The 27,500-nt window shown below is 39.5% G+C and overlaps 1 protein-coding gene across 3 annotated transcripts; it reads right to left on the minus strand.

Moving 5' to 3' along the window:
• Positions 1–270: 270 nt before the first annotated feature.
• SLC38A4 (solute carrier family 38 member 4) lies at positions 271–21,982 on the minus strand. Of its 3 annotated transcripts, none has more exons than XM_040063242.1 (16): positions 21,894–21,982; positions 17,846–18,071; positions 16,951–17,041; positions 15,555–15,670; positions 12,201–12,274; positions 11,970–12,062; positions 10,244–10,325; positions 10,069–10,151; positions 9,901–9,959; positions 9,231–9,509; positions 9,033–9,112; positions 7,833–7,933; positions 6,733–6,857; positions 3,972–4,116; positions 2,934–3,031; positions 271–1,539 (listed from the first exon to the last, which is right to left on the minus strand). In XM_040063242.1, the coding sequence occupies exons 2-16, from the start codon at positions 17,962–17,964 to the stop codon at positions 1,438–1,440; spliced, it is 1,647 nt and encodes a 548-aa protein (XP_039919176.1). In that variant the 5' UTR covers positions 17,965–18,071; positions 21,894–21,982; the 3' UTR covers positions 271–1,437. The 3 variants fall into 3 exon arrangements, with proteins under 3 accessions (XP_039919176.1, XP_039919175.1, XP_058276399.1); XM_040063241.2 differs by having other exon boundaries at positions 17,846–18,076; XM_058420416.1 differs by lacking the exon at positions 21,894–21,982 and having other exon boundaries at positions 17,846–18,208.
• Positions 21,983–27,500: the final 5,518 nt, after the last annotated feature.

The following is a 27,500-nucleotide window of genomic DNA, read 5'->3' on the forward strand; positions in this document are numbered from 1 at the left end:
CCAATTCATGATTTGACTGTTAATTAAACATTGATATAGCATGGAATGCAACCCTTTTTTTCCTGTCTTGCACAGCTGTATAGCCTGATACACTTGAGATTGTCAGTAATGCTGTTACCCTCGCATAACTTAACTATACAGGATGTTGTTGAGTGCTGACATATGCATAGACAAGATGAGGTACAACAATTGAGCAAGATATTCAAATTTGTGGTGTGCAATAGTAACAAAAATCTTTAAGACATATTAAAAATTCTCAAGAGGAAAACATCTTGAAATTTATTATAACGAAAGTAGTAAACAAATGAATGTGTTTTTACACAGGTAGCTGTTAGGCCCTGCTACCAGTATATTTCAACCACTGAATAAAAATGAACCTTTTACAAACCCACCAGTTCAATATGTTTCCTTCAAAACAGTATTAAGTGTGTGGCTATGAAAACAGAGTGACACATAAAAAAAAATCAAAAAACATGTACCACAGGGTAACATTTTTATGACTAGAGGAGAACAAAAAATTATGTACATAAATACATATATTTTTATATATAGCAAATTACAGTTTCCTGCACTGAACATTTATCAAATACACAAGTACTGAACAATACTGGATAGGGTGCTTTGTCACACCTTGTGGTCTCCTTAAATTCCTGTGAGAGTGGAAGACAAGTTTTTATGGAGGATACAACTTGTTCAGTGATGTAAGCTCACACAACAATTAAAAATTAAAGAACAGAAAAACCCCTACAGCAGGAATGACAGATACTTCCAGCACAGGCATCTTTAAAAATAAAATGAAAATACTCTTCTTCAAGCACGTGCCCCAGAAGAGAATCTGTGTCAAAGGGCTTTATTCTATACAAAAACTGGGTGACAAATCTGGGCAACAAACCTAACACTCAGCTTTGTCCACTGGCTTGTCAAAGCCATTGTCTTTTTGATAGGCTGGTCAGTCTATCAGGCAGGAGGAATCACCTTCCAGATCCCCCCCAGAAACCATACCCTTTCTCTTGGACCTGGGCAGCCACTCCTACGATCTTCAGATCGAAAACAAGGTACTGACTGGTTTTCTGGCCATTACCTTTCCAAGGCTCTAGGAACTGTGGTTACTATCATTATGGGAGATTTTGAAAGGGGTGACACCAAGTTATTTTTGAGGACTATGTACAAAGTTATTTTGGTTTTGAAAAAGGAAAGCATTCACACCACACTTTTCATTTCACCTGGCCAGAAATGTTAAGCTCAGATTCCTATGCATAAATAACAATCCTTATTGACAAGGATGATGTAGACTCCTTTGGGTTCTTGTGGCCTTACCAGGAACTGTCTTCAACGTACTGCAGTTACTAGCTAGGAATAACAATCCCATTTAGATGTTCTTCAGAGCGCACAATACAAATATTTATGTTATAAAAAGCACTTGGTTGTCTTCACAGGTTAATGATGTCTTGAACTTGGGGGATTGTAAATCCAGTCCATTACAATAAGAGTCATACTCACAATCATGAATATTATGCCAACTATGAGGAAAATTAGAGCCTGCAATTGGAAAATGAAATTTAATTAATAAAGCAAGTGACTAAGCAGGTGGTAGCTCACAGATTGTCCCACTGGATCTGCATTAGTTTGGCTCATTCTATGTGGCTAAAGCCCAAATAATGTTTACAGGGATATATGTATCAAAGTTAGTCCTGTGTGAATTTCAGTCCAAGAGAGAAGGGCTTTACATAGCTATATCTGAAAACAACCCACTTTGGTGCTGTGAACAATAATAAAAAATATAACAAAGAAACAACTGGTTTTTTTATCTTTAAAAAATCACAAAATTTCAGTCAATGATCATAGTCTCTGATATTAAGAATAATTTCAGAGTTAATCTTCTTAATCCTTATTAAACAAACAGGTAAGCCCATATCTCTTATCTGACAGTATTTCTGTGTATATGCAAGTGATTCAGATGCTTGTCTACCCTTTGCTTTAGTGGAGCTTTAACTTACCATAATCTGTCCACATTTAACAATACTCTGTCTTGTGAAACAAAGATGAATATTGTATGTGATCTCAGTGCAGGGTGCGAAATTCTAGATGTGTCTAACACACAGCAACATGAAGAGTGAACAAAGGCACATGAAAAAATATTCACAGTCTCTGTACAGTAACAGCTACAAAAGATATTATAGAAATAATTTCATCATAATAAATTTCTTTTATACTTGAAGTATGTAGCAGTTGAACTCACATGACTTTTGTGAACATATATATATATATATTTATATATGCCCATCTGTTTACATTATGTGCCCACAAATATATTTCATCAATAACTTTTCTAATTACATTTTCAAAGAACATTTCCTCAGTGATAGTTAAATGTGCAGACAGTTACCGATATTCAGGACTAAAAGTATTGCAGTGGCAGTCCAGCATGACATACAGTCACATGCTGTGCATAAATGATAGACCTTCGTATATGTATCCTATAGGTGTATGGGTCTGTCTCAGAGGAGAGCTCACTATTACTCATTTATCTCTGGAGTACAACTTCCTTCTTAACCCTGACCTCAAATCCTTCTGTTAATCCACAGCTGGTCTTCTAGCATGAACCAACAACTTCTTACAGACTGTCTTGGTGCTATTTAAGAAAATGCAGGTGTTAACTGGAGTTTAGATCAGTTTAAGTAAGCCCCTTTTTCTAGTGGTTTAAGACAACTTTATCTTAAACGCTTAGGTGAGTGTCAGGAGCAGTAGGGCACTAAAGGCTTTGTCATGAGAAGCCTCAGGTGAATCTCACTGCCTAACCTGCATTTTGAGTGAGACCCTACCATTTAGGAGCAAGTGCCAGATGTTGCAAGTCAAAGGTCTGAGTATTAATGAAAAGTGGAAATCACACACCCTCCCACGCTTCCTTTTGCAATTGCCCCCAGTTCTCTTACCCCAATTTTCTGGGGTGACCTCAGGGGTTCCTTCTTAACAATTCGTAGGTAGAAGGCACCAGGGAGGATGAAAATCAACATTGTAGCAGAAGAGGCTCCTGGAAGAGAGAGCAGAGCTGAGTGCTGCACCCTTTGACAGGAAAGCAGAGTGGTGCACCTGCAAAAGAGAGCCTGTGGGGGAGGGAGTTGCCATTCTGAGCCCAGCTGTACAAAGGGCTCTCTCTGTAGACAACATTCATGGAGAGCTGTGGATGTCCAAACACTTATTTGACTGCTTGAGGCCCGAAGAGACACTTGTCACTGGGAGGGTTTTTTTCAAAGTGGTGTGGCTGCCCATGGTGGAGATGCGTGCATGTCAGCTGGTAAAGCAAGGGCAAATAGACACTCCCAGGGCAGGATGACCCTGGAAAGCAGGTATCGAAAAGAGAGTGGATGATCTGTGCCTAAGAAGTGCCTACTCCTCTCTGCTCAGCAGAGTCTAGCATGGGTATAAAAGGCAGGGAGGAGCAAATCAGCTGCAGAAACCGCAAGGAGGTACCTTTCTCAAGGACATCTGCATCCCTGAGTCTTCAAGCATGGAAGCTCTTCATGGACCTCTGCTCAGAGGCCAAAACTGGCTAAAGGAAGGTGGTAGGGAGAGAACTGTGAACATCAAAAGGAATGTGTCACTTTCTTCCCTTTCTAGCACAACAGTTTGGAAGTCAGTGCACTTTTTCATACTATAGGTGCTTGAAAACCAAAGGTGATTTCCCTCTCCTCCACATATATTAAATTCCCTTTTGGTCAAAATGGGAATTCCTTACCAGTTTTATATTGGGATTACTGGATTCCTTGTGCCTCATGCAAAATAACAATAAAGTTGGGTAGCCTGTAGCTTTGTCTGTCAGCTGTTTGGGAATTCTCACATCCCCTTTAACTTCAATTTGTGTTTACATTACTCTGCTGTAAGACCCTAACAGAGATTGACCTTCAGTTCATGAATGTAAATATGTTGTAGAAAGGATAACAGAGTCAACAAAAAGTACTTATGAAACCTACCGATAAATCCAAAAATGTCTTTAATAGTTGGGACAAAAATTACAAGCAGATTATTAAAAGCCAAAATTACTGCTGCAATCAGGAAATGCCTTATCCAGCTGAATGGTCTTTTGGGAAACAGCAACGCACTGATAGATGAACGGATCTGCAAGATGAAAAACAGCAGGGAAAGTAAAACAGCAATTAATTTATCTTGGCTTTCACTTAAAAAAAAAATCTATATTAGTTACTTCTGCTGTGAGAAATTCTGACTGAAAAAATGTGTTTTCAGTCTTTGATTCCCATAATGTAATCTCACTCTGATGTAGTTTTGTGAGAACTGGGTTCACAGTTTAATGCAGAAACTCAAATATTTGCAGTGTAGGAGAAAGTCAAGTAAATAGGGTGTAAAATCAGGGACATGAAATCTGTTCAACTGAAAGATGCTAATATCAGCAAAAAAAATCCTCAAAGAACTCCCCACTCTAAGTACTGATTAGCAGGAAAAAAAAGAGCATGGGTCAAATATGAATTGCTGTATTCCTGAACCTGATGAAAATCCCGCAAGAATGCTGTCGTTTACTTTCCTGAGAGGTAGAGGAAGCTGTTGTTTTACTTAATCATTAAACATATACATGTACATATCTGAAAAGAAAAGCATATTTTTCTATGCCACTTGGAAATGATAATCCTAAACCGTATTGTAGAGGAACCTTTTTTGCTTCACTGACTCTCGCAAACATCATGGATATTTTTTTGCTTTTACAACATAAAAGATGGTAAGTAGAAAAAAGGTGAAAAGCAAATCAATTTCATGGCTGGAGATAATGTTATTCTTAAGTACCACAATTAACTTAAAAGTATATATTTAGAAATTGAACAAAAATATTATTACACTCAGGAAAGCTCCAAACACACTTCTCTTTGGTTGTTTTAAAATAGCATATAACTACTTCTGGGTGAGTTTGGCAATTGAATAAATATGTGGGGTTATCTCAGTGTAGTACATCACTTGAAAACATACCATGAGATTTATATTTCTTGTTTTTCAGGTTGATGTAAACCATTATTAGGAAGAGAGAGGCAGACTGAAAATATTTTGTCCAGCTTTTGGGTTGGTGCAAACCAGGTTTTTTACAGAAAGAAACTTCTGCCTACATTCCTGTGAACTTACTGTCAGCATATTGTGCATTATTCCTTTTGTGACACAGTCCTTGAAAAGAAACTATCAAATTGAAATTTTACAGTGACTAATGGTATATAGATCTATATTTAATTTATTTTTCTGGCAATGCAATAACTTTTTTTTCTTCTTAATAAAAGGTTCTGACTATTTTAAGAAAATACAAATGGGGTGATTAATTAAAAAAAAAATAGTTGATACGATTATACTGCTTATTTGAAGTATATAAGATCTGCTGAGCTGGCTGTCCTGATAGAATGTATAAAGCTCTTTGATATTCTGGTTTACAAGCAAGTGGTATTATCTCAGGAGTTCTTTTAATAGAACAATCAGTGCTGTGGTATGTAACTGCTAACTATTCAAATATAAAAATGATTATACAGAAATCTGAAAATTTTATACAAAATACTACACCTCACAGACAGCCATTTGCAATGCCCTTAGCTTGTTTTCCCATGAAGGCTGTTCAATTTGTTGACTAATTTAAACACTTAACCAGTAGTTTGAACGTGATGTTTAATGTAGGGCACTGGAGCTCTCTGAGCTAGAAGAACTGACCACTCTGGGTGCTTTATACCTGAACTTTATTATTATTATTATTATTATTATTATTATTATTATTATTATTTAGTAGACAACACTGGACAGTGATCACTGCTCTTAGGAATTTGTCAGAAAGCCTGGGAAGAGTACCTACACAGAGCGTGTGTTGCATCCCGGACAATGGAGCAACAGGACCCCCAGGTTACTCAGATGGGAACACAGTGGTGTGATGCAACTTGCTGGGAGCCCTCCAGCAGCATGGTGCTGGGCTTGTACATGCTGTATTAATGACACACCAGCCTCCCAAAACCAAATGGTGATGATCAGTTATTTTCTCCTCTGCTGCATGGTAGCTCAGGGACGGCATGAGGCATAGTCTTACACATTCAGGAGCCTGGAGCTCTGCTCACTGGAGGAAATTGATCCCTGAGAAGAGTCAGTCTCCTCGTTGTTTAGCTGTGCCTTTCTGTCCCTGCTACTGTGGTTACTGTGTTTTTCCCAGTGAAGAGCACTCAGAAGCTCCAAACTTTGCTCAGACAATTGACTATGTAGCTCTTTTAGGCCTCTTTTTTCTGGCATTTAGTTTCCTCACCTGTCCACTGACTTGAGCCTGTAAGGTGAGCACAAGGGCCCTCTGTCCTTGTACTTTGGAAGCCCAGTACGGGAGTCCTGCATGCCTGAGCTTCATGTGTCTGTCCTAAGTTTGGATGCTATAGTAGGTGACTGTGTCTCTATTAGGGAATCTCATAAGTGGTGTCAGTATATCTCCAAGACTTTGGTACTTAGAACTGCTCTGATAAATATAGTGCAGAAAGAGCCAGAGAGAGACAGAGAAGTAATTCCTGATTTATTTTTAAATTCTGATTTATTTCAGTCTTTCAAATTTTGCAACCCTAACTGCCTAAGGTCCATGCTCTGGTCAAACTGCATATGAAAAGCCAGACCCCTCTAAACATAAAACTCGGGCTTACTATTGTTAAGTGTTAAAATCTGTCTGTGCTGATCACATTCAGTCACTGTATATGGGTTAGCCCTGATTTCAGCTATGTTACTTACAGGGAAAAGGACAAGGGGCACGGTCAGGGTTACAGCCACCAGCACTGCCAGGCGAACTGACAGCAAAAGGCTGTCGAAGGTGTACACTTTAGTGTATGTATGAAGTAGCTCATCTTCAACTTCTCCTATGAAGAGGAAACAGAAAGGAGTTGAATCACTCAAGCACTACATTATACATTTAAAAGGATCTTTATACTGTAGTCAGATAAGAGATAAGATTAACTTTAGCTCAGCTGCTGTCATTAGATATAAGTTATGGGCTAGACGTGAAAGAGGAATTTTCCCACTGTGACTGATGCAAGTCCATCATTCAGAGATGATGAGGGTAATACAGCTCTGAGGTGATGCTTTGTACTCTAGTATCTTTGAGATGACTTTGAGAAAGTCATTAAGTGGGTGTAGAACCTGAAGTAAAAATAATTTCTGTGATATGAAACAACTCACTGAACTGGTAACAGCTCCTTTTGACCTCCACCCAGATGTCCCCACTCTCAAACAGAGCCCTCTTGCCCCAGTGATAGGGAGCAGGTTGTGCTATAGCATTCACTTCTCTGCTGTATGGAGGAACTAACAAGGTAAAAGGAGGTGGCGTTTGCACAAAATGGTGTGTTAATAGAGGCACTGCTCTGTTTGACTATCAGTTAGTCTAGCTCATCCAGGTTTTTTTACACTAGAATGATTTGCACCTGTTTTTCAGCATAGATGAAACTGAACTAGCAGCGTCAGAGACAGATTGGATAGCACTTAATAGTGTCATGTAAAACTGTTGAGCACTAGAGTATTTTTAGTACCCTTGGTCTTTGCCAAGAGTCAAGTTTACAGCAGCTTCTTGTCTGAGTTCATAAAGTCAAGGGAAACAAAACTAGTTCCCCTAGTATGTGCCTCTGAGTCTCTCACAGGTGAGGAACTTCTTGTCTGACAGTTGGATAAGTCCCACAGCTCATTCAGAAGGTTACACACTGTGCATTGTAATTGAATGTTGCAAAATTTGAATTCAGGCCCCCAGAAAATGCATTAATACTTGAGTCTTTGTGATAGAACCAGCTTGCCTGCATTAAAAAGGGAGGAAAAATTCTGCAGAGAGCAGGATTTTGACCTACCATAGAAGGTAAGGTATCCAAACAGGGCAGCCAGAAGGTACATGATGAGCATGCCAGTGATGGAGATATTTGAGACATTCTGCATCCGCTTTCGGGAGCGACTGAAGTATGAAAGAAAGAGAATAACAGTCCTATAAAGCCTCTCTTTGTACAAGAAGTGCTCTGAAGTGTCTTAGCTTTCTGACATAGCCTCACTGGATAGTAAGTTCATAGCAACTATATTAGTTACATAGAGCTCTTGATGCTTTAAAACTCTGTGCTGAGCAGCACAGATTTACAAAATCTGTTGCTGTTGAAACTGTATTTCTAGTGCATTCTCTGTGGCAACATAGAAATGTACCACATTGTTTTGTATATCACTATTTATTAAATGTCAATCTCAAACGGTGTATTTCACATTAAAAAAATTGAGGGACTAGAATTACAGGTCTTTTAATAAAAATAGACAGGAGTTTTCAGTCATCTCTAAATGAACATACCCTTATTTCTACATAGGGCTGTTCTGCAGGTTCAAGAACCCCTTGCAGATCACATCCTTTCTTCATAAATCCTTTGGTTAAAGAAAATCTTCATCTTATAGGAACTGCAAGCATTTTCTCAAGTAATATGAGAACCTTCATTGTTTTTGAGGTTAAATCTACTGAAATAGGAGGTAATGGTTCTTAGCCTCCTTGAGTTTTGCAACACACCCTCCTGTAATGCAATTTTTGCTGCTCAACAAATGCCTTTTGTTAGCCCTTCCCAACTATCAAATCTGTGCTGGTTTGAGGAAGTGTATTTGATTTTTGATATTTATTAAGCAAAACAGGCAGAGTGAAGACCCTATCTAAGACACTCAAACCAATGGCATCCCAAGAAACTTTAAGAGTAAGCAGCAACTGATACAGACAGAGAATACACTTAGGTATTATTAAAAACCAGACTGATCTGTTTCAGTGCAACCAAGTTCCCCAGTTTATTTCAGATCATTTGAAGGACTGTCCAGATTTCTCCTTTACTAAATAATATTCATCAATGTAGTGGTTTCTGTCACCAATATCTGACTATAAGATCAAAGCAAAGCCAAAATCTGCATACTATGGAAAGCCATAAATCATTATCATGTGGGTGTTTACACACCAGCAATCAAGGGACAACATGTAGAAAGTGATCTCTATCTATAGTTAGCTGGAAGTATCGGACAAAATTTAAGAACCTTACTCTTTAAGTTCACTGTATATTGGTAGCACCTCAGGGTGGCATACGAATGCAAATGCCAGGATGGGTATTGCATAGGCAGTCTGTAAAATAAAGCTCCCATTAGTAAGAATGGTCATGGCTGTACCTCTGACTTTTGGTGGGCAGCAGTTTAGCTGTGGTACAAGTGGTAGAAGACAAACTCTGTAGAATCTCCCTTACCCGTGAGTTGAACACAAAGTATTTTGGCTGGCATTTGTCACTATTGTCACCATGTGCTTCATATTCTACACCGCTTCTTGAGGAGGTATCTTTTGGCTCCTCAAGGCTTGGGAAGTGCCCAGCTGTGTTATCCATCATGAAATTCACACCAGAACTGAGTGACTCATTTGATAACATGACCAGGTGCATTGGCACTGTGCTGTTGCTGGCCGTCCAGTTTACAACCCCATGGTCCATGATGGGAAGAGGACAGGGTATTTGGGATTTCTTGAAGATCACCTACAAAAAAATAGACAATATTATCAGAAGAGTTCCACTATAGGAGATTACACGTCTGTGGTATTCCAACAGAAGTATAAGCAGACACTGAGAAAGAGATGAAGCAAAAAACCAAGTGCTGCCAATTCTGCTTCTTCTGCAAGTATTTGTTGTTACTCTGTCTCTGATGTTTTCCTGCTTTATTTTTTATTTTCAAGGTTTTTTTTTTTTAATTTTTAATATTTTTTTATATTTTTAATTCTGACTTCATTCAGCAATAGGCTGTTGATTTGATTCACTTGCAGGGGCTATTCTAACACCCACATTAAATTGTCATGGTATGAAGTATAAAAGTGTTTAAGGTTTACAGAGTCTGTGTTTGGCTGGAGACAATACCCAAACAGTCACCTACCACACTGACAAAGAAAACCATACAGGTCAGCGAAAACCCACTCGTGTAACCAAGATAACCTGTGCAGCAAGAAAAACAAAACAAAACAGAACAAAGCAGTTCAGTTACACATAAATTCACGATCTTAACAGGACTAAGAAATGACCTAAAGCAGGGCATGAAGCTTACCTAAGCTTTTCAGAAGGGAGAGGGGAAGAATAACCACAATTGTTACAAGTATGACAAGGTAGTTCCCATTAAGGTACCATTCTCTAAAGAGGAAGAATAAAAATGAAAACAATCATCATTGACATCAAAGGGAAATTTTTTTAATCTGAGGCTCAGGCTGGGAAAAAGCACCTACCCAGAATTATCCTCAAGTTTCATAAATGCTCTGATGACTTCAGGAAGTTCATATTTAATAATAAAAAGGTAGCTTGACATAGCTGGAAAAAAAAAACAAAACAAACAAAAACCCCAACAAAACAGACACCTTCAGAGTAAACTGGAGTTCCAAAAAAAGAGAAAAGCTTTTGCTAAAGTAGAGAAATGAGTTTTGTTTAAATAAGGGTATGACTAAATAAATAAATAAATCCTTTATATTGGTATGAACAATCTCTGAATGACATCTAGAATACAATAGAGTTACTACTGAATTTATAGCGTACTTAAATCACTCTTAACTTTTCCTTTTGCTTTTTTGTTATATATATATATTTATTTTTTTTTTCTCCAATGGATGAAGTCCATCCCCATTCCCCCATTCTGTAGTAACTTTATTACTTCCTCTAGGTCTCTTCAGCTACCTTATCCTTCCTACTTTCAACTTCTTTCTTCCAGTGTCTTCTCTATATATAAATAAATCAACTAGTTGTCAAGATTTCTGGTGTAAGAGTAGACTTCTATACATTTCATTTAAAATGTACTGCCAGAAGTAATGCTTTTTTCATTTGTTTTATATTTGTCACAGAAAGGTCTCTGGTGACCTATGGATCAATCTAGACAAGGACTAGAGGAATAGCTATTCCTCTTTAATAGGGGAGCATACTTAATTTCTGAATTCAACTAATTTGATATTCAGGCTTGAGGAAAGAAAGGTATAAAAGAGAAAAACATAAAAGAATAAAAAAGAAAACATAAACCAAAAGAATATCATCTTTTATGAACAAAATCAAAAAGTCTTTTGCAGTACAGAGATGTGACCTTTGCTACACTCTGTGTAGCAAAGTTGCTATAACAGGACAGTATTGATCTGTTGATGGAGATTTGCAAAACATAGTAAGTTACAACAGAGAAATTGTCAAAAAGCCTGCATATATTTAATTGACTAGTGACACATTTAATTTAAATTTCAATTTCAATTAATCTCTTAGGTACCAAATACCTTAAGAAATCTGTATAAAATTACTAACTACCTTTTCCTTTCAGTTTTGGTGTTCTTCAGCCTCCTAAAAGGCTTCTTCTGGGATAGTAAAGGAAAAAAACTTTGTTGAATGAATGTACATTCTATCACTACTGTTTGTATTGGTAAGTCTCCTGTTCTGAAAGGAGGTTACTTGATAGATATTTCACAGGAAGTATCTTTGTGGATGAGTACTTTCAAAAATTACTTTAAATACACATTTTAGGAATAACACAACCCAACTGTTATTTGAAGGAGAGAATTCAGCTGAAAAATTAACTGCTGAAGAGCTTTTTATGAAGTCAGAACCCTGTGCTGTTCCTTTTAGGTCAGACTAATCTTTTCTAAGTTGAAGCAGATGCCTCAGCTAGATGCTAAGAAGAGTCTGAGCCATACTCAATAAAGAGAATGGCTAGTTCCTTGAGAACTGTCAGTCAGGCCACTTTAGCCATCACTGAAGCCTCTTCACTGGCCATGGAGAGAACCCAGGCAACTGTCTTTCACCACACACTGAAGTGTCAGGTAACTGAAAAAAGTGAGATGAATTCCTCATATCCTTCATTTTTACAATACAATGTATGCTGTATCTTGCTCAGCTCTGATGCCATTTAGCCAGACAGAGGAGAGAAAGAAATCACTTGTGTTCTGTAGGAAGAGCATTGGAAGCTAGAAAACTTTCATCTCTTACCTCCAATATTCTGCATTGTGACTGAAATGAAAACACCACACTTCCCAGGCCAGCCAAATGCCTTTGCTCCCAGTTTTTCATATATTAATGATCCTGAAAAGAAAAAAAAACAAACAAAACCAAAACAAACAAAAAAAAGTGGGCCACTACATTGGTCATACTTGATAAATTGCATTCCAAGGTAAAACACATGCATGCAATACAGACTCTCTGTTAATCACAGCCTCCTACCTCCTTCTTTTGATATCTTCAGTAAAAGATGGACTGAGTAGAGTGACAATATTGCTACGCTGAGCAGCAAAACTCTGCAAGGCAAAGTAGAAAGCAGAATCCTAAGCAGGACATCAGAGACACTCGGTTGATTTAAACATACTCTTGCTAGTTCTCGTGAAGTTCAACATGTAAATAGCTTTCAGCAAGTTTGTTCTCCGAGTGCTAAATACAGAGCTAAGTGCCAACTGTAGCTTACTTGTGAATACAGTTGCACCTTATACAGTCTAAAGGCCCTCTGAAAGCTTGTTTAATTTCAGTAAGTTCCAGTTCTGTGCTAGTCCACAAGGACAGAATCTTATACTTTTACAAGATCTCACTAAAGTAAACAGATTTCTATGCAATAATCTGGTTTTGGACTCTCACCTGCCCACTAACGTCTCATTTTCAAATCTCTCCTTAATCAGAACTTCAAAAAAACCCACAAAAATGAAACCCAAATGTTACCCTGTTTTTTCTGAGTTTTTTAAAGCCTTTTGAATTTTCATAAAAATGGAGTCAGATCTTTTAGCTATGGTACAATATTAGAAGCAGTTCTACCTTTTTCCCACATATGTAACATAAACAAATCCTTTGTTTTTCATTCTCTGTCCTTTGTTTGCATATTTCTAACCTGAAAACAATTGTAACTGACAGTTGGTTTAGTCACTTGGCTGAAAGGTGAAAAACCCCAGAAGCCAATCTTCTGCTAGACCCACAAATGTATAAAAAGTAAGAAATAAACAAAGGGGCTCTCTCTGCCTGGATTCAGCCTTGAGCTGGATCGGAGAAGGACCTCTGCCCTGCCAAACCTCTGTCTCCTTGTGACTGCTTTGTGTGTCTCAGTAACACCCAAAACCAAATTGTGATTGGGACAACTTCAATGATGCTCTTGGCTGGTCACTGCCATATCACTGTGCAGTGGGTGTTAGTTGTCTGCTGTGTAAGTACATTAGAAATCCAGCATAACGTTAAAGCATGGCACAACACTGGAAAACCTGCTTTTGGAGCACAGTAGCTTAGTCTTGTAGTCTTAGTCTGCATGAAGGTACCGGTACCTGAATTCAATAATCCTGATTACTACCATGTTCCTTCTACACAACAGGTGCATCCCGTGTGATTTCAGCTATCTGCCTCTTGAAACTGCTTGTGAAAAATGTAGCTTTGTATGACATTTTTGGGGCACAGCACTGTGGACAGCATATCTTATTACCATAACCATCTTGTCATCAGCCTGCCCAAGTGCTGGTGAGGAAAAGAATGCAATGATAACATGACAGAGATAGAAAGTATGGATGCCCCTTATCCCATGGCTGAACAGGAGGTTGTGTCCACACCTTCTACTCCACTGAACACGTGGTTTGGTATAGATATAGGAGACACTGACAGCCAAGTTTGTAAATGAGTTACAGTCTAGGAGCAGACACAGGCCCTGGGGCTGGGTGATGACCACCAGACCATCACAATTTCCTCTGAAGTTTCCCCCTTCAAGAGAGACAGACAGTGCTACCACCTTCATGTGGACAGGGTTGTCTCCTACTGTGGGCTCATGTAAGGGGGGATCATGTCTGAGGTGACAGTGCATCCTGCTGGGGTGGTATCCTCCTTGGTCAGGGGCCCCCATACAGCTGCTATTCAGAGACATGATCTCCGTGTCCTGACACATGAGGTGGGGGAAATCCAAGTCCTCCTGGCTGCACTTGTTAAATCATGCTGGGCAGCAGAAGTGCTGCTCTGGTGCCACTGCAAACCTCTCCTGTGGGAAGGATGTAATTGGAACTTTTGGGGAGTTAGATGATGCTGCAAGCATCACCTAAATTAGAATTAATGTTCAATAGTTTCCATTTAGTAGATGGGATTTTTCTGTCCCACTAACACTAACATAATGATCTGTGAAAACAGGAACTTCAAGCAAGTGGATAACTGCTGTGGGTGTAACAATATCAACACACAAGTTTATACTTTTAAATAAAACTCCTTCTTCTGCCAGAAGGGAGAATGTTCTCATGCAAGAAATATGGAAATAGCATAGTAAAGAAAGTGAGCTATGGGGGAAGTTGCCTTTGTTTTTTTGCTTTAATATTACTCCCCACTTGAGCACTGCCAACAGAGCTAATGTCATTAGTCTTGTATCAGATTTTTAGCCACCAGTCAGTATGAACAGAGTTTCAAAATAAAGATATTATAAAGGTAATATTTTTTTCTCTGTTAGTGAGGCTTAACATATCACAGTTTTCTTTTCAGTGATCATTTATGAACATACCAGTTAGTAAAAGTGCTCAAAGAAAAAAATCCTACATTTTTCTGACCCTGATACAGTGTCGATTTTAAAACTGCCTTCCTTCTTTTGCTCTGCAAATACCATATCTAAACCAGGTGAGTGTAGGTGCTATGAACTGCTTATACAGAACAGCATTTGAATCTACAATTAATTTTCAGTTAAAAATTATATTGGCAAAGCAGGAGATGTTTCTTAGCAACTGGAAGCTACATGTAACGTTTCAAATGCTGTTGCTGTCATAGTTACGCAGTCTCCATAAGCAGGAAGCTCTGTAAAAACATGCTAGATTTCAGTAATGTCAATAAATGGCTTATTGTCACACAGTAATACCATAGTTTATTCCAGTCTCATGGGGGGCTAAAATTAAGAGTTTATCTAAAATCAAAATCAGTTATTAAAAACAAACAAACAAAAAAACAAACAACACCCCCCCCCCCCCCCCGATTATTTTTGTTTGTCTCATTAAAAGGAGCCAGATGTTAACCATCGATTAAAAACTTCCCATGGCTGTTTGTTACTATCAAAATCCATTCTATGTAGATACTATTTCTCAGTCACAGACCAATGCTGTCCTTTGAGCACATTGACAGTCTTGAAGTAGCAACAATAAATATGTGAATGCCTTGCACTCAAAGCATGTTGCCAGTTCAGATTATATTGAATGCTCTTCTTCCATTTCTATGTAGTGATTAGATAATTAGGGTGACGCAAATGTATTTAAGGGTGATTTAATACCCTTGTTGGATTCCCATACTGAACTGGCAAGGTGCCCCTTGTTATTTTAGGACCAGCATGCTGTTCTTCCCTTCTGTTTTTTGACTGCACAGTATCATTTCATAGTCATGTTCCTACACAAAGGCAGTCTAAAATATTAAAAAATAAAAGGATTTTAGGCAGTAGATGGTTCCTTGTGGTGAAACTGAAGTCCTTTCATTACAGAGGATCTTTCAAGAATCTTCAGCTAACAAACCAAGCTTAACATACCTCTCTAATCATAAAATCTTCAGCTCCAGTCCCCGCTTATATTCTATTTGATTCTTTTTCTATGTACTTACATGAAAAGGATAATTCCTGTGTTTGCCATGGCATAGGAGAGCCCTAAGATGCCACTGCCCATAATGGCATTGCTGAGGTTGAACGAAGACATTCCAAAGGAAGTTCTACCGCTGTGCTGTTGGGTGCAAGAACAGAAAATGGCAATTCATTTGCATTTTACTGAGCATGACTGGCTAATTATCCTTATTGCTGGTATTCCCTGTATTGCTCCCCTGGTCCCTAGAAGTGGAGATTTTTCAAGGCTCCCAAGCCCAGGAGTCTCTTTACCTCAAAGGCAGCTGTGGTGGAAGAGTTTGCCTCTTTCCACTCTTTTCATTGTCACAGTCAGGAGGAGGCCTACATTCCTGACAGGTGACTGAGGTGACACAGTTAGACTGGCTGTGCTGGCCAGTCTCTATGGAAATAGGTGCTGTTATCCAATAGATTTCTCAATTATTGTTCTTTATATATTCAGATTTACAAAAAAAATGAATACAACAGATTACTGAGTTTGTCTCCGAGTAGAATGTGCTATTTTCTTTAGGGAACTAAAAATGTCTCGGGGGGAGGAAAGAAAGGAGTGCTGCAGGCTTAGGTCTGGAAGCAGAAGAATGGAAGAGGACAAAACCTAGGAGGGAGGTGATGGTGTGTGAGTGAGTTACAACTGACACCAAGTGGAAAAGAAAAAGAAAACGTGGCTTTTAATTCTAGTTTACAATCACAAATAATATTTTTGATTATATGTGCTCATTCTTTAATAAAATCTGTAACACAACTGATAAAACAATGCCTTTCATTTCATCAAATTCACTAAAAATTGAGTAACATTAAATCCTAGGCAGAAAGGTACCCACGTGCATGCCCCAGGAAGGGGTGCTGTACTTCTACTTGCCTGTGGAATTGTCTAGGGAGTTGGAGGTGTGCTGACCATGTAATGCTCAGCACCATAAAGCCAAAACAATGTCCTTTCTTTAAAGCAATGCAGCTGAATGTAGATTAATTTACACTGATGCTGGAAACTAGAAATACAAACATGTATGCACTAAGGCACAGATCTACTTGGCTGTCAGAACAGCAAAGTCCCTCTGAGCCCAAGGTTCTGTCAGGAAAATGGGTGCAAACCCACCCTGTCTGCACATCTCAGCTGAGGTTACTTGGAGATGTTATTGAACTTCAACTGTGATCTGAGGATTTTTTCTGATTACTTGTGAAACAAAGATTCACTTTTACTTGAAAGATGACAGAAAGGGTTTGCTGCACTAACTGTTAGAAAATGTGTTTATTTTTTGAAAGGCAAGATTATCCTGGCCGGGCTCCAGAATAATTTTGCTTAACGACAGCTTTAGAAAAAAAATCAGGTCAATAAAATCTACTTTGTAATTATCCATTCACTCATTAAAAACAAATAAAACTTACATATTCTTCATTGTAGTCTTCCAATTTCTTTTTATCCAGATATCCATTTGTAAGGAACTTCTGACTTTCTGCATCATCACTAGCAAAGGGACTGAATACAAAGAAAAATAAGAAAATATTAGATGAATCTTATGACACACATTTTAAGTAATGTCTTTTATCATCAGTGGAAACTTTCCTTTGACATTGCTATGAATGTTTAAAGATCCTTCATAAAAAAGCTCTGTTCTCCTGTAAAGTTCTCATGTCCAATGGCATGTTTAACAGATCTTTGCTTTGATGTGGAATATGGTTTTAGACCCAGTAATCTTCAAATTACATTTGATTGCAGAGGTTGGAAAGCAGATCCGTACTGCCAGTAACATGCTGAAGCTGAGCACACGCTCCATGTCTGGGGAGCAAAGGGCCCTGCAACTGCTGTGTTGGACATAGTTGCTGGAGGGTGCAGCGAGCTGAGAGCTAGAGACTGATGGCTGGTTTTGAGATGTCTTTTTCCAGCCACGCAGGTGTTAGTGCCATGGTGGGTTCTGCTGGAATGTCTGAGGGTGGACTGTCCCTGCTGCCCTCCGTACCTTGCCCTGGGGAGCATTCCCCTTCAGTGTGCTCAGGCTGAACTGCTCTGAGAGTGCATTACTTTACACATTTACTATCCAACTGGAGTAGATGGAAATTGCCAAGGAGTACTCTGTGTTAGGAGCCTGCAGATGTCAGTCCAGGTGGTGGCAGGCAAGGGGGGACCTTGGCTGCCTTGCTGTTCTGGGCACACTGTCCTCCAGAGCACAGAGCAGGGAGGGTCAGTGCTGTGGAAAAACTTCCCAGATGCCATTAGAGAAGATTGTTTATTGATTACTGCTTTCTACTGCTATCTGTTTTAACAGAACAGATAAATGCTTACCTCCTAATTGCAGTCTTTTCCGAATCAGCTGGCTCTGTGCAGTTGTCTTCAAGGCTTTCGCCACTGTTGCTCTGGTCATCAGGTTCGATGTTGACTTTTTGCAGCTCCATGCGATCCATTAGAACGGTCAGCGCTTTCCAGCACACACACTCGCTTCTTCAGGGTAAACAGCACTGTGCCTTCTGCTTGCAGGTCCTCTCTATCATGCAGGGACTGCCAGAACACTCTGTTCTGCAAACAAAACACAACAGAACTCATTAGAGTTTTCTTCAAATTAGATAAACCAGTGTGAATTGTTTGGTTTGTGTTTGATCTTTGTAATAGCATTAAGAGGGGAAACTGTTGCAGACTGGGAAAATTCTGGGCAAGCATAAAAGCCTCTTTATACGCCAGCACTTGCTTCTCCTGTCTCCCTTCAAATGGTAAACGATGCAGAGGCCAGCAGATGCACAGCGGATATCCAGCATCTGGAAAAAATACAAAGCCAGCAGAAAATAATTTCCTGAATTGCTGCTTTTGAGTTTCTAGGGGAGGGTGATGCAGAAATTCTTTCTGATAAAAACAGGAGCATAACTGGCTTTCCCATTTGTTGTAAAATTAATGTTGAAACGGGTTTAAATGTTTTGTAGATTTGTCTTTTTCACTGAGATCTGACAGAAGTGAGCATTTCTGTATGATCATTTTTTGATAATTAGAAGGTGCAATTCTGATAGACCAATTGCTGTTTGTAAGTGGACTAGTCTTTAATTCTTACTTGACCCATCACTGGAAGCTCTGTCTCACACAGGATTATTACATGGATGTAAGATTATCTTTACCCCATGAGAAAAATTCTTGCCTTTTAAAAATCATATGAATAAATGCTCAACTCTTTATATCTTGTATGGGCCAAATGAAACTGTGTGATCCAAATTTAAAAAGAGAACTTCACATCTGGGATTTTAGCATCTGTGGGCTTCAGACTCATCTGTAGCTACACATGTGAATTCATTTGTTTATTATCAGATTCAAGAGGAAAACACTGTGCAAGAAACATTGCAGTTCTGCAATTCTTCTCCCTTCCCAAAGATATTCCTTGATGAGTTCTGTATTTCCATTCCATGGCTGAAGGGACACCAGTGAAGGGAGTGAGCAGAGATCAGAGATCACACGCTTGGGGCCAGAGTTACATTTTCATGGCCATTTACCTGCTGTCTTGTAATCAGGCACACTGGACAGATTCATTACAATTTTCATAAATATGACATGCCAAATGCATTTCAGCACTCCATAACAATATCAGAAAAAAACTGCAACAAATAACTTCTAAGTCTGGCTCTTTGCAACACTAAATCTGCAATTATTTAATGGCCTTTCTCCTGGGCTTGCATTTATGCCTGTAAAGGTCCAACTCAATGACTAGACCTTTGCTGTCCTCTGATAATGATCATATGCTGTTCTTAAGAAAGTCTACAAGTGTATCTGCAGTGGCAAGATGTTGGAGTGCATGTGTTTAAAATGCAAATATAAACTTTAAATACCAACCCTGGAGGTTAAAACTGACTCCAGGCCAGAAATTAATGTCAAATTCCTTTCTCCTTACTAAAAACATTCACCCAGACGAGGCAACTGAAAATGAGAAGCAATATCACAGTGCATTAGGAAATTTCCTACCAGAGAGAGCGGCTGGCTTTAATTCTTTCTGCTACCTCACGGAGTGCTTATGTGTGTGAGGGGATGAGTGACTCAGGCATCAGGGCAGAGCTGCTGGCACTCACATTCCAGTGCCTGGGGGATTCTGCCAGCTCAGGATATGAATAACTCCATGAGATAAAAATCCAATAACACTCCCTCTTCAGCCCTCCACCCCCAACAGAGCCCTAACAACTGTGGTTTCATTCACAGAACTGTCTTCACATGCAGACGCTGCCCTGTCTGAGAAAGAGAGTTTTTCCAATTCTTGATGCTTATTTTTAATCTGCGGTGTAAAAGTCAGGCAAACAAATCTAACCGTGCTTATCCCTGTCCTGGTAAAGGGTAAAACCTCCCCTGTGTGCAGCGCCTAACAGCTGTTGGAGAAATGTCTTTTGCAGAAATGGGAGTCCAAAAAATACAGATCTTCAAAGAGATGGGAAATGGAGGAAAAGTAAACAAAAAAGTTACTAGGAGTTGAGTAGCACAAAGATTAGGCTGAGGATGAAAGCCTGTGCAGCACAGCAAACAATTTGGAAAAATTGACTGAAAATACATGTTACAGCATAAGAATCATCTGGACATTGCCCTGTCAAACATTTACAGAAGTCATCTGATTTATGGGCATCACCTCAAGAGGTTGTGGAATTACTGCATAAAGCAGTGATTTTCTATTTTATTTTATTGTTTTTAATCTGTGAATTCCTGTAAGTCTTTTGGCGAAAGTACAAAGCCTCAGGTGGCAGAATTAAGTTTGTTGAGTAGCTGCTTTCTTGCAGTTGTAACTTTTTAGGGAGAGGCTTGTAGAACTCCAGAGGTTTGCAAACCATGAGCAGAAAGCCATTGGCATAAATGTGGGGAGTGTGAGCCCCATAAACCAGGCTTGCTATTAGATTCGAATGCTGCAAACACTAATAACTGTGATTATGACCACTGATGTCTTTGAACTTTGGTAGAACTTGACAGAGCTAGTCTTTAGTTGGTGGCAATGCCTGTCTTCATGTTCCTAGCACTGCAGGTACTGAGAGGCTTGGGAGATGTACAGACACTGGTAACGTTCTCCCCACAAGTAACACAGAAGAGGCAGAGCTGTCACTTTTTCACCTGAGGCGGACATGGTGTGACCTTGTAGCTCTGGATTCCTTACTCGGTTTGCAAGGTATTTAGATAAAGGGGAATGCACTGGCATTGAGCGCTCAGTTGCACCCCTTCAGGGGTTTGTGCGGGCCGGATTGCTGCTCCTCAGGGGAACGGCCAGCAACAAGGGCAGGGGTGGCGTGAAAGCGCAGCTACCAAGACTGGGCAGGCCCGGGCCCTGCCGGAAGCTTAGCCTGTAATATTGGAGGAGAAACACCAAGGTTCATCTGCTTTAGCTTCCCTGATTTAATGCTTTCTGCTTCAGAGTTATGATTTTGGTGCCTAAACATACAAAGGAAATAACTCCAGCATTGCTCAAACTTCTCTTCAATACAGTGATGTTTTTTGCTGCCTCTTGTAGCATTTGGCTGAACAGAAAAGATTTTTTTCCTAAAGTATAGTATTAAAATGGAAGTACTCATTGCAAAAGAAAATCACCTATTATTATAGGGTAGCTATTTATCTTTATAAGAGTAATTTTCCTCTTCAAGTATAGGGTACTGTTCTGCATCATTTATTAAGCAGTAGTTTTCAGCAATGATTCAGAAAATGATTAAACTTTTGGCATCTGATTTCACAATGTTATTGATTTCTGTTCAGTCTGCAGTTAGAACATCAGGCGAATGGACAACCACTGGGCAAATAATGCCGGGTCATAGATACGACTAACACTTTCATGGGGTTTGCAATATCAGTATTTGCAATCTCTGCCATGGTATCCAATTTAACAGATTTTGCCAGATTCTTCATCACAGTGACTTTATAAAATTATTGTTTATGTGGCTATTTCAAAATGAAATAAATGTTTCAGCCATGAAATAAACAATTAAAATGTAAAGCCCACTTTCCCAAATTATTTTGTTTAAAGAAATATTAGCCAAGTAACTCAAGAGCCTGGGAAAAAATTCTCAGAAAATAGCCAAGGGCTGCAAAGGAAAGCAATGATTAATTTCTTAAATAATTTATTTCTTAATTGACTGGGCAATTCTGAATACTTTTGCTCCTTCTATGGTTGCTTAGGTTTTGATTTCCTGTACAAAAGAGAAGACTAAATTTCATTCCTGAAGAAATACCAAAGATATTTTCCAGCACGGATTATCATGTCAGTAAATCTTAAGGAGCACATCCTTCATATTGCACTTATATTTACAGATAAATTAAATTTATAACTCCCAGTTTCTGAAGATGTAGCCAGCGTCTGAAATACATTGATAAAATTCTATTAAGAAAAAAAGCCTACCTCTGAGTTGAGCAGGTTCCTTTCCTCACTTGCTAGGCAGGTTATATCTTTTAGGAATTGCACCTGTAAGAAAAAGTTTACTCATATGCAACCTAGAGCAGTTGAACAGTGATTTAAAGACAAATGGGAGTGTATGGGATGAACCAATCAACAGCTGCTACACCCAACAACTCCCTTTGACAAACTTGCGTCAGCTCTTTTCAAAAAAAAGGGGAAAAAAAGTAGAAAGGTAAATCAGTTTATTGGAGCACACTGAGGGCAAACATCTCAGTTACCGGAGCTATTTGCTCTCTGAGCTTAGCCCTGTTTCAAAACGCTTATCCTCAGAACGCTTCAGCCAGGCTTGATCACACTTTCATTTGTCAGTCTGGATTTTTGAATAATGCGCATGCATTAAACTTGCAGTAGTGCAATAATATAGGGCCTGGAAAATAAGTTCTGGGAGAAATATCTATTTGCTCCCACACTGCTCCTACCTCTGTGACAACAGAGCCACATCTTGCACTACCTGTCTGGACTTGGCTTTTCAAAGGGCTGTTGGAACTTTGCCTTAATTTCCCAGTTGAAATACTTAATGTAATTTCAACTGAGGAGGTATATGTCCAGTGACAAATGTTATTCAATGAATGGCAGTATATGCCTGTAGAGAAGTATTTAATTATCTATGATGTGCCTGTAATACTGCAGAATTTACAGTAGACTTTTATTCAATTACATAAAGACCATAATTAGAACCCACAACTAACCCTCCGGCCCTCCCACCCATGTAGGTCTTGTGATTAAATCAATCAGATTGGCCTGACTGTGAAGGCAGGAGGGCAAGTGAGGGGATGTAATTTTTAATTCTTCCAATTTCCTGTGGAGCACTCAGACTGCTTTAACTCAGGCTGGGTGACAACCTGTGGGAACCTGCTTCACTGAGCCCTTGCCTTCTGCTCGCTTGCTGCCAGCACTGGCTGTGGTGTGTTGGTTTCGGAGTTCCCCCCGAAAAAAGAAATCTGAGTTCCAATATAGACTCAGACAAATAGTTTAACAAAAATAAGCTCTGTCTCTCTTAGTTCTGCATTCCCATGAAAAGACAACTGATTGTAAGGCCAGTCATGCCATATGATGCCAAAAGTAGTGCAATCCAAAGATTAAGAGGTGCAAGGTTTGGAGCCAGAGGTCCTATCTTGATTTAAACCTAGCACATAGCTGGAAAAATGAACAAACTTTTGGGCCTAGACTGGTCAAATGGACTATGAGTCTGAAAGCTCCCTGTGTTTTCCATTTCAACAGCTGATCTAATGAGGGAAACAGGCATTTCCTCTAAGGCTTATGACCAAGAATAGGTGTCCTTAATGGATTAAAGCAGTTCTCAGCAGAAGTTTGGCACCAAGTTGTCCTATGCCATTGCTCGGGTAAGGGAGCAGAGCTGCCAGGGGGGCTGGGGGAGGCAGCTGTGCTCTCTTTGAGCCTTTGCACCCTTGACAGGGCTGTGGGTATGGGCAGCCTCCTTGTTGCACTCTTGCTCATGTGGCTGTTTCATGTAACAATAGGGGAGAGAAAAACATTTCTTTAAACAAAGGAAAATAAGACCGCAAGCCATAAAGAAAACAGCAGGGAGATTTGGGGACAGATGTACTAACAAATCAGCAACAGCTGTGAAAATTACTTCTGATACATTTTTTTGAACCTGATTAAATAAACAACAATCAAGATTAGAGGTAATTTCCTTTCAAATACCACAAGTATCCGTGTCTATCTCTGATTCCCACTGAGTCTAAGCAGTGTGGCACAATTCTCTCAATGTAGCCGTATTACAGTACTTGGGTGGATCTTTCCTCAGTGCATGGGGGGATGGAGTCATCAGGGTGGATGGTGCTCAGCAGTGCCTCTGTCTCAGCATCTGATGCCTCAAAGATGCCAGGCAAGGTGTGCAGGCAGGTGGAGCCAGCAGAAATCATTCACATGCCTGTAGGCAATCTTTCTGCAGAGAAGAGCCAGCTAACAGGTTTTTAACACAGGTTTTTTGTTTGTTTTTTGCTGTTTTTTGGGGGGGAGGTTTTGAGTGTGGCAGTTCTTTCTGCCTATCCCTAACTGGAAAAGCACTGCTTAATTTTCATCAGAAAAGACTTTCAGCAGAGCACAAATGTCAGTGTCCGGTCTTCACACTGAAGGGAGGCACATGGTAACTCAAGACCCTTCCTGTTTTGTCTTCAGCTTGGCTGTATTTGATTTCACTATTTGTAAAGAAAACTTTGTATTTGCTAGTATTGCCTGAGGTCACGCAAGAGTTCAAAGGAAAAAACCCAACATTTTTTTTTTTCTGACAAAGAACAAGATTAAATTCTTTATTAGAATTTTGAAAGCAGTGAACAAAAGAAAGCACAACATTGTGATATCCATCCTTGCCTCTTGTAGCTGGATCTAGCTTTCTGTGTGACATGTCTTTGCCACAGAATCATGAGGTCAGAGCAGCTCCACTTACATTCAAAGAAAGGGTCAAGTGTACTCTTGGTTACTTTTCCACCAAAAACTACTAAATAAAGCTCTTCTTAGGCAATTTGTGGGATCACACTACAAACTCCCTTAGTCACCTCAGTGCCTATGGTGCACCCTGAAGCTCACTAGGGAGTGTCTGCCTGGCCCAGACCCCTCTTTACTCTTTCTCTAAGGAAGCTGGATTAACTGCAGTTAAAATTATGATATTTGGTAGATGTTATATTTTTCTCTTCTGGTGCCTTTTGGCTACCTTATAGAGAAAACTCCTGTTGCAGTAATACCTGCCATCACTGACAAGAGAAATTTCCAGGCACAGCAGATCTGAGGACTGAGGCCACATTTCCTGAACAGAGAGCAGGGACAATCTTCTGTAGCTATAAGTGTGTATTTCCAGAGTCTACTAGAGTTAGAACGGTGCTTCCAGAGCAGAGGTTTTGGGCAGAACCAAGAGCGGCAGTGGTGGCAGTGCCATTAAAAAAGACTCAGTGATCCTTTGCCCCCCAGGCAAAACCTCTCATATTTGCCACAAAACAAGTTCCATTTTCTGAACCCTTTAATGCTTGTTAGGGAGCAAAAACTTTCAGCCATTGCTCAGAGTCCTTGTTTGAGCCAAAGAGTAACTATCAGAGCTGGTCTGGTTGTGTAAACTGGAGGTGCTGGCCCAGAGCTCGGTACTTGAGATGCCCCAAACCTGAGCATCATTATGGGGGAAGTCCAGCATGTTCTGCTGCCTGTCTCTGTCCCATCTTTTGCCCCCCATGCAGCTGGTGGTCAGCCTCCAGGATCTGGGCTTGGGCAACGCAGGGCAGGGCTGTGGTGCTGCCCTTGTGATGGCTTACATTGCTGTGTCTGGAGGCTAGCTTGACTAAAGGGCTTTACAGCAAGAAATAAGATTGTACTGAAAATTCTGGAGATGTTTTTACCAAAATACTAAGCACATTTTTTTTCTGTATTTTGGCCTTGTTTTTATTGAGGTTTTATTAAATGTTTCATTAACGTTTTCCTGTTTGATAGTAATTGCTGCTCTCTGACTCATGCTACTTTCCTCTTGACACAAGAACCTTTATCTGTCTGTTTCCTTCTTGCTCAAATATTATCTTCTGAAGTTGAAGGAGATTTTGTTGTAGCTCTGTATTTAGTTTTCACTCAGTGTTCATTGTTATTGGCACTGAGACAGTGTGCAGGGTAAACTGAAGAGTATTCTGCAAATTTGCTGTGACTGTCTTCTCTACACTAATATACTACAAGTAAAAGTAATGCTGGTAATAATAAACCAGCTGCATTCGAAGCACCTGACCCTACATACCCATGTATACACAGGTCCAAACTCCACCTTAAAAGGGTTAGGAAGCTTTTTGCAGGGAACTTTTCAGTATTATTTGACTCTTTCTATGTTTTACCCTTAGAGGTAACAATTAAAGATTAGGTTTTTTTCTCAGTCTTTTAAAGTTTAAGGCCAAGGCAGGCGGTGATGCCTCCAACATCTCAAGCAACCTGAATTCTCACTCATATCCTACAAATCCAAAGTGCTGCTTGATTTCAGCTGGACAGAAACATTTGATTTTTTCAAAACAGAAAAGTTTGGGAAAGGGAGGTTTGTTTAACCTGGGACAAGATAAAGGGGTAAAGGGATAATGGGATAAAGGGATAAAGGGAGGCACAAGACCAAGCTACAGCTACCTGAAGGGTAGTTGCAAAGATTACAGAGGCAGACTCTTTTCAGTCGGGCCAGGAAGCTCAGACATGGGGCAGAAGCCACCAGAGTGTGGGAGGTTCAGATTGGACACGAGAAGAATGGTAGTGCAAATTGGAAATATGTTGGTGAGGTATCAGGGGTTGCAGAGCCACTGTTCCTGAAGGTTTTTGAGGCTGTACAAGGCAAAGTTGTGTCTGAGATGACCTGGTGTTCGTGTCAGCCGCTCCTTGTGGAGGAGGCTGGACCAGCTGCTCTCTTCACGACCAGTGTTCTGGTGTTCCTGTGAAACTGCTTAGTGCCACGGACACGGACACAAAGATATTAAAGATGCTCTCAAAAATACTGATGGCAGGAACGCAATTAGGTGAGACATGGCCAGACATTAGGCAAACAACACTCCATGTTCCAGAAACAAGTTATAAAAAGGACTTACTGAGGAATTCAATAGTCCATTGACTTCTTGAAGAGATTTGAGGAAGAAAGTGGGCAGATTTTGGCTTAAGTAGTCTTTTTGTCTTCACACATACACTGTAAATACATAACTACCCACAAAAGAACTCAAAGTGCTCTTTTAAAATATTAATATTCACAAATTTTGCAAAACAAAACTAAGGATAGTTGGTAAATGTATTAAGTTATGTGTAACAAAATAACTGGCATGTTCTGAAGAAGGTTGCAACATCCTGTGTTTCCTTTCCAAAAACAGAATTTCTTCTTATCCTTGAGTTTATTTCAGTCTCTTTGGCAAAAATGATCTTCACGGGGCAAGTCTGAAAAGCTGCATTTGTAATTGGCTACAGTGAACTAAGAGGGAGAGCTAAAAAATGTTAAATAAAGCTCATGTGATTAATTTTATGAAATAGGATTCCTATTAACAAACACAAGTTTCAGAGTCATGACTACAATTTACTATATATTAATTGCTTTTCTACTGTATGTTTTGACTTAGTGTGCTTAAAGTATTAAGTATGACTACAGACAGCACAGGATATTTCCTTTGTGACATTACTACCTCTCCTGATTGCAACGATTCCTGCCAGTGCAGAGTGTATTTATTGCTGCCCAATATTTTTAAGTAAAAAGGAAAACTGGAGGTTCATAATACCTAACAAAAGGCAATTCACTGTAATGACTAAGAATGGAGGCAGTTTACCTCAGTGTCTGTATAATCTCAAGACAGGGAGAGAAGAACATCTCTGAAAATGATTCAAATCCCCTAGAAGGTGCTTATGGTCACTAGCTAGCTTCTTTAATACGCTTCAGACCACTGATTAAAGGCTTGCAGTATGAGTCTAGCCTTTGGGAAGGGTATAAGGTATTACTCATACTATTTTTAAGAAGAACTTGCTATATTTTTTTTCTTCTTTCTATTTTAATGATGTCAGGAACAGAGGAAAAACATCCTCAAGATTTTTACCCCATGCCTT

The sequence above is a fragment of the Hirundo rustica genome, chromosome 4 (assembly GCF_015227805.2).
Source record: "Hirundo rustica isolate bHirRus1 chromosome 4, bHirRus1.pri.v3, whole genome shotgun sequence".
NCBI classification, from domain to species: domain Eukaryota; kingdom Metazoa; phylum Chordata; class Aves; order Passeriformes; family Hirundinidae; genus Hirundo; species Hirundo rustica.